Consider the following 8997-nt stretch of genomic DNA (forward strand, 5'->3'; position numbering starts at 1 on the left):
GTACTTCAGCCCCAAGTCTACTGGGATGCCCTTTGGAGCAGTATCAGCATATCTCAGGTGACCTGGCAGTTCTTTTGGGAGCCTCACTAATGGTCAACCGTGCCAGCTTGGGCTATGATGTCTCCAGACACCATGGACTGGCCAGATCAATATGTATATGGCTAGGGACCTCCGAGGAGAACTGTAGGCAGCATGAGCAGATCTGTAGCAGACACTGAAGCCCCATGCCCCCGGTGACACTGCACCATATACACAATAAGAGGGACTGCCATGAATCTGCATGTCCTGGGGATCTTGATGCCTGTAGTTCAGCAGCTTCTGACATCCCTTTGAGGCATCTATGCAGGTAGCCAGATGCTAGCTTAACCCTGGAGTGGGGTGAGCCTCAGGCTGTGCTCGGCTCATAGCCTTGGTCCAAGCATCCCAGCCACTCTTTGGCTTCCAGTGGAGATTTTTTCTTTGGGATGGAATTTAGGCTTCAGAAGTGAAGAAAATAGCAAGTGACCATCTCTCTGTGTTTAATTTGGAAACTGCAGGCACCAAGACTGGTTCTTAAGCTCTTCAACCCTCTCAAGATCTTGGGTTGAGAATCCCTTGGGAATCCCTGGTGTCCACCTGATTGCATTTGTCAGGCTGTCAGAGCCTGGTTTTTGTTTTTTTTTTTTTTGTCAGCTCTGTGTTTGAAAGCCTCCCTCTTCTTCGGTCTTTCCTTTCCCCACATGAGGATGTCAAAGAGAGTCAGTGTCTCAGACATGTAATCTGTGTCAGCTCCTGCCCCAGCACCCCCATCCTACCCACTCTGCTGAGCCACAGAGTGGGGTGTCTGGGCTCCTCAGGAGCTTTAGGACAGGACTAATCTCCTCAAGCAGGAAGATGCATGATCTGAGAGAGAGAGGCTGAGGCTACAGCAGTGCACATAAAACCACGTGCTGCTGTAGTCTCCCATCTGTCACGCTGACACAGCAGAAGTAAATGTTTCCCAACAAAAGCAAATCCATGTAGAGCTCAGGAAGATCCCCTTTCTAAGCCGAGGCATTTTGTGCATGCTCACTCTGTGCTCCCCAAGGACCCCTCAATCAGGTTTCCTTTGGTGTTGAAGCAGAGTTGATCCTGTTTAGTCTTGGGAAAAAAACCACCATAAACACTTTGCATCTCCAGGTCCCTGGAGGTGCTGGCTGTCTTTGCATACTCCTTCATTGCTTAATCAGACCGTGGCTCCTGCTCCTCTTCCTCCATCCTGTCCATGTGGGCTGTGAGCATCCTGCAGCAGGGATCAGCTGTGGCTGGGTGACTGCAGGGCTGCAGCAGGGTCCCAGCTGTGGCTGGAATATAGATAAAAAGGAAAGAGATGAATGAATGCCCAATGGCTTGAATACGAAGCTCACAGGAGTATGTGTTAATGAGGTTTCACATGGCCTTTGCACAGACCACAATATACTGTGCTCAGCATGTCTGTGGGGCAAGGCACTCACATAGCTCCTTATAAACTTCAGGCAGGCCAGATCTTCTTGTCAGCAGCACAAGTCCCTGAGAATAGGGACATAGAATAACTGAGGTTGGAAGGGACCCCTTGGAGGTCAGCTGATAAAAGTCCATGCCTAGGACTGGGCCAACTTCAAAATTACATTTGGTTGCTCAAGGCCTCCAAAGACAAAGTTTCCTTGTCCATCTGTTCCCCTCCACCCTAGTAACCTCAGTCTTCCACCAAGCAGGGTCTTCAGCCCTCTGGGTTTATCTACCTAAAAAGTACTAGACATCCTACCTCGGGGCCTTTTTAGAAGAGACATTAGGGACCCAACCTGGTTGCCATTTTAGAAACTCCCCAATGACCTGTTAAGGGACTGTCCTGAGAACACCCGGAAGACCCCCTGCTGTCCCAGGGTGCCTCTCACCCTGGTGACGTGGTTGGTCTCGCCACAGTCAGAGCTGTCCTCCTCTGAAGGCCATGCATCTCTCCAGGCCTGGGAGCAGCTGCCTGATGGTGCTGGCGGGGGCTCCAAGGCACGAAGACGTGGCAGGCATGCGAGGAGGAGAGACTCTGGCCCTGTTGTCCCCACCCCATGTTTGTTAGCATTTGCTGTGCTGGTTCCTTCTCCTCCTATAGTTCTAGTGAGTGCAATAGCCATGCAGCACTGCCCTGGCATGTGGGTCTGTGGCATCCCCATGAGTGACAGCCATGTTAGTTCATGCTGGCTGCTGTAGGGTGCTTGTTCCCAGGGGTCCCAGGCACTGCAGGTTCGGAGAGAATCCTCTCCTACTTAAAGCACAGTCATAGGAAAGGTTTTGGAAACATGCCACAGTCTTGGCCATTAATGGCCTTTAAGTGTTTCCTACCAGTGAGGGCTGTAGCCTGCGGTATCAGCTCCTGAGGAAATGGGGGGTACCTTGGCATTTAGGGTTTTGAGAAGCTGATTCTTCTGAAGACTTCAAGATATCTCAGAAGGAGCAATCCTGCTCTGGTGGAAAGATGGAAGGGAGGTCCCACAACTCCTGAGTCATACAGACTGTGATGCTGGGGGAGAAGGGAGGGCCGGGGAAGTTCCACACACAGTAGATACCTGGCTGCGGGGAGCAAAGCAAGCACAGCCCTAGTAGCCCAGTTGTTAACATGATCATTGCTCTTATTCTCAGAAACTCAAGCAAATGCTTCAGCCCCTCATTCCTGCCTGTTGACCGTACCAAGGTGGCCATGACTCAACCCAGCTTCCAGGACTGAGGGGCAGACGTGGTGAGAGACCTGTCTCAGGTATGATGGAGACAACCAAATAGCATGGGGTTTAATGGGGTGGGGAAAGGGTATGAGGTAGCTGAGAGATTTCTTCAGCAACACCCCCTGACCTGTGTCCCACAGCCCCTCCCTGGGAGAGACTGGTACTCGGGAAGCTCCAAGGTCACCAGCCAGTCCTCTCCCCTCCCTGCCCTTAGTGAGCTCCTCAGACCTCGCTGGAGGACCTGAAAGAGCCACGGCCCCTTTTCAAGCACAGCCTTCTCCGTCCGCACCCCTGCCCCTGTGTTGCAGGGTGAGGCCCCACGACGGCACCAATGGAGAGCATGTACTCGGTGGAGCCAGCACCTGGTGGTGCCGGCCCCACCTCGCTGGACGTGCTCAGCTTCCTGGATGCCCTGGTGAACAGCACGGAGGAGCAATGCTTCAGCGCCCGCTCCCGCAGCACCGTCCTGGAAGGGCTGCCGTTTGGCGGTGTGCCCACTGTGCTTGCCATCAACTTCATCCTCTGGCTGGTGAGCGGGCCAGGAGGGTGCCATGTCCATGGGCACCGCAGCCCCAGGCTGGGGTGTCAGAGACTGGCTATAAGCACGAGTGTGTGTGTTAGGGGTGTGCTGACAGCCACACGTGTGTGCAGTGTGCATGCCGGTTGCCTGGCTGTTTGGGGGAATGGGTGCAAGTGCAGGGGACCAAGAGCTTTGCCCACATCATGGTGGGCAGCATGTGGCACTTGGGCAGCAGTGGTGAGATCATGGAGCAGGAGCAGTTTGGCTTCAGGCAAGAGTTTTGCATGAGCTTGGGCTCATGAGTGGGAAAACAGAAAGGAGGGATGTGGGGAGACCCCATGGGGTGAGACCCTGCGACAAAACCCTTCATCTCTCCTCTTCCCTCTTCTTCCAGCTTCTCCTCCTGGTCTTCTCCTGCCTTCGGAAAGCAGCTTGGGACTATGGACGCCTGGCACTGTTGATGGACAATGATAGGTGAGCAGGACGTGAGGCCACCGCAGATGATGGCTCCAGCCTCTCCAAGAGGGCTGACAGGAGGGCCAGCACTGTGGTGTGGCCCATGGAGAAGCTCAGCAGGTGTTCCTGTCCCTCCTTCCCACTAGGAATGGCCTGGCTGCCCTTGCCCATGGAGGCACAGGCACCACCTGCTGCAGGGAGAAGGAAAGCCCAAGCCAGCTTTGATTCCCTCTTACAGGCACCATCTGGTGATGGTGCTCTCGGTGCCAGAGAGGGCACCATCCTGGGAAGGACAGAGGCCCAAGAGCTGCTTTCGGGTGGGGACTGAGATGCCGCCTCTCCCCGTGCCGCTCTTGGGATGAGCAGGGCTGGCCAGCGGAGGAGGCAGAGGGAGACATGCAGCAATAACACTGTTCCTCATGTCAGCAGAGCAGCTTGCCTGGCCCATCCTTTGGGCTAGGTGCAGAATCCCCCCAAAATACCAGTGTCCTGGTGAAAACAGAGCCCGGACCAGATTTCCAGGTAGGCTGTGCTGCCTGCAGCTGCGTGGCTGCCAGAGCATGGTTCACCCCAGGCAGCAGAGCATCTTTCTTTGCAGGAGGAAATGTTGGAAAAGCCCCTCTCCTGCCTTCTCCCCTCTCCAGCTCCTCTTGGGCTCAGGCTCTGGAGCTGAGTCTGGCAATGGACAGGCAATATGTCGCTTCACCGGGGAGACCAAAATGCCATTTGAAGGCTGAAACCAGTGGAATATAAAAATCCGTTTCAGCAGGCTCTTGTCCTGGAGCCAAGGCCAATTCTCCACCAGCCACCCTGCTGTGGGCCCGGGCCACAGAGAAGCCACAGGGACTGATCGGTGCAGAGGCAGTGAGTGCAGGCCCTTCCCTGAGCCCAGCGGTAGTCACTGGTCCAGCCTCAGTCAGGATGCGGGGAGGGGGGGGAGGCATTTCCTGGGCAGCTCTCCTAGGAGAAGCTTCTCCGAGGGTGCTCATCCTCTCCCATCTGCTGCTTCTCTCTTGCCTCACCCCTCCGCTCCGCCACTGACTGCAAAGTTTGACGTCGCTTTTCTACGGAGAGCAGAGTGAGAAGGAGAAGTCTCCATCGGAGAGCAGCCCCCTGGATGTCGACAACAAGGATGTGGTGAGTGCTGGCAGCCGTGGCAGGGGGAGCCCAGGCTGGGCTCATCCTGGCCCAGCCCTCCCTGCTCTTCATGGGAAACTCAGGTCGGAAGTTAAACGGGAGAAATTAAATCCTCCAGTGTGGGTTTCCTGCTTAACACCTCTTTAGCAGCAGGGTATTCCTGGGAAAGCTGGAGGGTTTCTTTGTGCTGGCTTGGTTTGAGGCATCTACCTTGAATGGCAGCTCGGAGGGGATGCTCCCACCAGGGCGAGCATCTCCTGGCTGCATGGCTGTCCCTGCCGGCTGCGGGGACCTAGTTGGATGCGTGGCCAGAGCCTTGCTCTGCATGCCCACAGGGATTTTTCTGGCTCCGGCAGGACAGAGTCCCCTGGATCACACCTCCACCTCTGCTGGCATGGTGGGCTGTGGGGGCTTTAAAGCCATCTTTTGTTTCCCTCCACCACACCAGGCACAAACCAGGTTTTGCTGGAAATGAGCATGGACTGACACATTTTTCTGTCTGTTTCTTTCTCTTTTTTGGCAACAAAAGCTCAAAAATCAGTCACTGGTGTGACTATGAAAAAAATGACAGAAATTCTTAAAAAAAAAAACTAGGCAGGAAAGGTAAAGAAGCAAAATCCTTGCAGGTGGCAGGAGGCCTGTTTAAAGGCTCAGTACTGGATGCTCTGGGCAAATATATATTGCTCATCAAAAAATAAGTAAGAAAGACCACAGGGAATGCCAGCACTGCTAAAGAGCGGATTAAGGGAGATTATTAGATGTAAGAAGACACCTTTTTAAAAGTCAAGCTGTTCCCAAATGAGGAAAATCTAAACTCTGCCAGGTTAGATGTAAAAGGCACTAAGGTGGGAAGGAAGAAGAGTTTGAGGAGAAATTTGTAGAGAGCATAAAAGCAACTACTGGATTTTTCTTCACACATCAGGAACAGGAAACCTGCCAGAGGGTTTGTAGGGCCGATAGGTGGTGAAGATAGAAAATGCTTGCTGGAGAAGGCAAGAATATGGCAGGAGAGCTAAATAAAGTTTTGTTGCCTGTATCCAGTGAGGAGGATCTCGACCAAATTCTTGTCCAGGAGCCCTTCTCTGCGGGGAAGCACCAGAGCATCCCTCCAACAGCAGGGTTGAAGGATGAGGTTGCAATAAAAGCAGCCTGACAAATTCCCATTACCATCACAAATTCCCAGGAGCAGGCATGGGACTCCTCACTCTCCCCGAGACGAATAGCCAAGCTATTGACTGCAGCATGCAACCTCTCTCCTGCACATGGGCATCCTAGAGAGCTGGGAATCAGCTGATAAATGCTGGTTTTTCAGGAGGGTTTCTGGAAAACCCAAGAAATTACAGGCCAGGGAGCTTGGGGTCTGCGTGGAGAACTTCCCAGACATGGTTCTCCAGAGCAGAGCCCCGGAGCGGGGCATAGGAGGGGAGTCAGCCCAGCTGTGCTAGCAGGGTGTCCGACCCCTGCGGAGCTGTCAGGCACGTGGGGATGCCTGCACATCCAAAGCCTCCCACTGCGGTCAATCAGACAAAGCTGAGCTGTGGGGTAGGAGGGAAGGTCCTGGCTTGGATAAAGCTGGGGATTAAAGAGGAGGAAGAAGGTGCCAGCTCTCATGGGGCAGGGTAAGGGAATCCCACAGGGGGCTGCCCAGGGTCCCTCCCGTCCAAGGTCAGCATAAACCCTCTGGAAAGGAGGTGAAGAGGAGGGGCCTGATGGCCAAGTGTTATTCGGTACAGCCATGACAGGGAAGACTGCAGAGGGACCTTGAACTTGCATGAACTCCAGCGTTGGTAAAATGTAACATAATACATAGAGGAGAAAAACTCTAATATTGCATATGCAGTGACAGGGAATGAGCTATTACACAAGATCTTGGCATTGTCATATATTGCTTTATGGCAGTGCCGGCTCAGCGCTTGGTAGTGGTCAAAAAAGCACATTGCATGTTAGGGACCGTCAGGGAAAGCACAGAGGAGGAAGCTGCTGGAAGCCAGGAGCCTGTGTTACAGAGATGCCCTGTGTTTCCTGCTTCTCCTGAGGCAGCGCCTTTGGCCACCACTGCAGACAAGCTGCTGGGCTGAGCATCGCCGAGCTGCCCTGCGTGCTGCCTCCGTTTGCTCAGCCCCCCAGCCCCAGGCACAGCACCATCTCTGCACACATCCCCAATGCGTGCCATGTCCTGGCTCCTCGCCGGAGAGGTGGAGGTGGCCGCCCCTGGCTCATCCCAACTCTCTTCCCTTCCAGGGATTCTGCTCCTGGCTCATTTCTATCTACCAGATGAAGTAAGTGTGTGTCCTCAGCATTGCAGCTGTGCCCCACCACTGCCCGCCCCTGGGGAGCCGGTGCCCGTAGGTGGTCATGCATCACCCAGAGCTGCTGGAACTGGCAGCTGAGGAGAGCCCTCCTAAAATATCCCCTGGGAGAGAGAGCAGAGGGCTCACCTCTGTGTTTCCTCCTGGCCCCTGGCTCCTGTCCCAAAGGAATGGGCTTCAACCTCTTCTGATAGGAGCTGGTCCCTTAGTGGGATGGCAGCCTGAGGGCTGCTTGCATCCCCCATTCCTTCTGTGCCCAAATCCCACATGTCACAGGCAGGATGCCATGAGTTGGCGTGGGTTGGGGGAGGCCGGACCAGCCAGTGTCCCTGGGGCGGGAGGTGGTGGGGAGGCACCACCAGCGCTCACCCCCACCCGCCTCTCCCCCAGGGACGAGGAGACTCAGAGCAAGGGGGGACGAGGAGATTCAGAGCAAGTGTGGGATCGACGCCACCACCTACCTCTCCTTCCAGCGGCACCTCCTGGTCCTGCTGATGCTGGTCTGTGTGCTCTCCGTGGCCGTCATCCTGCCCGTCAACTTCTCGGGGGACCTCCTGGGTAGGTGCTTCCCCAGTTGCGGGAGGGCTCAGGAGCATGGCACAAGCTTCTCCATCCTCAGGTGAGCACCCTGCCCTGGGGACAGACGGCAGAAGGACCCCGCCATCAGGAGCCCCAGTGTGAGCAGGAACCCACCACCAGTTGTGGGACAGAGGAACGCAGGAGGCGGGGGCTTCAGGGTGACGGGGGCTTGGCAGGGACCCGGGAGATGGAAAAGAGCAAAGACCAGAGTCACTAACCCTGCAAGCATGGACACACATGCTGCACTGGGTTCCCATAACCTCCTGCTTCTCTTCCCCTGCAGGACACAATCCCACCCACTTCGGCCGGACAACCATCGCCAACATCCCAACACAGTACGTGGCTCCTGTGTCCAGGGGGGGCTGTGGGCACTGCTGCTGCAGCGGGCACTGCTGGGAGTGGCCAGGAATGGCACTCACCACAGTCCCAGAATGGGGACAGGTCCACGTGAGCAGCATGCTGCTCGTGGTAGCCCCCATGTCTGTCCGCACTGTGCACGAGCACCGTTGCAGTAGGCAGCCTGCTGGCACTGCTCGCTGCACCCTGCTGCCGGCAGAGGTGCTCTCAGAGGTTCTGGGTGGCCTCATTTCTGCAGTATCTCGGACAACACCCTGGATGCTGCCCCTCTCGTCCCTGGGGCGGGGGTCCAGCAGCCGGCTTGGGGAGGTCCTGCTGGGCGGTGGGGGTGGCTGTGGGTGAGGTGCTGAGCGGCAGGCTGGTCCACGTGCCATGCGTCCACTGCAGTGCTCGCCAATCTCCTCTTCCCCTCCTCCAGGGACCGTCTCCTGTGGCTGCACAGCATCTTCGCCCTCATCTATTTCATCCTCACCATCCTCTGCATGGCTCACCACTCCGTCCACCTCGAATACAGAGAGAACGAGAAGGTGAGCAACCACCCTTCCTCCAGCCCTGCCTTGTGCAGCACTAATGGACAACTTCGTGCTTTGCAGAAAAGATAGTCCCAGTATGTAGGGAGAGCTTTAGAAACAGCCGGGGACAGGGCAGGCAGGGAAAGATAAGGCTGGTTTTCCCCAGCTTCTGGAGAAAGCCTGGCAGCCCGGAGGCAAATGTCTCCCTCCTGCTGCCTTGTCTCTTGAGATTGAAGCTCTACTGTGTCTGTCTGCCTGGGAGGTGGCAGTGTCTGGCTGTGCCCCGGGGTCTGGGAGCAGGTGTTGAGGAGGTCTGTGCTGACCAGCCTCCGGGGTGGCAGTCCGTGCTCCGGCTCGCCTCTGCCTTCCTGGCAGCCGGGGGGGCAGGGGGGCAGTGGAAGGTCAAACGGTTGCAT

The 8997-nt window shown here is 55.8% G+C and overlaps 1 protein-coding gene across 1 annotated transcript in view; it reads left to right on the forward strand.

Annotated features, from left to right (window-relative positions):
• Nucleotides 1–3042: 3042 nt before the first annotated feature.
• TMEM63C (transmembrane protein 63C) overlaps nt 3043–8997 on the forward strand; it is a 12121-nt gene continuing 6166 nt past the window's right edge. The window contains exons 1-7 of the mRNA XM_009319501.1: nt 3043–3240; nt 3626–3705; nt 4737–4824; nt 7066–7103; nt 7546–7691; nt 7996–8047; nt 8488–8628. Coding sequence (XP_009317776.1) covers nt 3043–3240; nt 3626–3705; nt 4737–4824; nt 7066–7103; nt 7546–7691; nt 7996–8047; nt 8488–8628 — 743 coding nt within the window. The remainder of the gene's footprint in view (nt 3241–3625; nt 3706–4736; nt 4825–7065; nt 7104–7545; nt 7692–7995; nt 8048–8487; nt 8629–8997) is intronic.

The sequence above is a fragment of the Pygoscelis adeliae genome, unplaced genomic scaffold, assembly GCF_000699105.1.
Source record: "Pygoscelis adeliae isolate BGI_AS28 unplaced genomic scaffold, ASM69910v1 Scaffold71, whole genome shotgun sequence".
Classification (NCBI taxonomy): Eukaryota; Metazoa; Chordata; class Aves; order Sphenisciformes; family Spheniscidae; genus Pygoscelis; species Pygoscelis adeliae.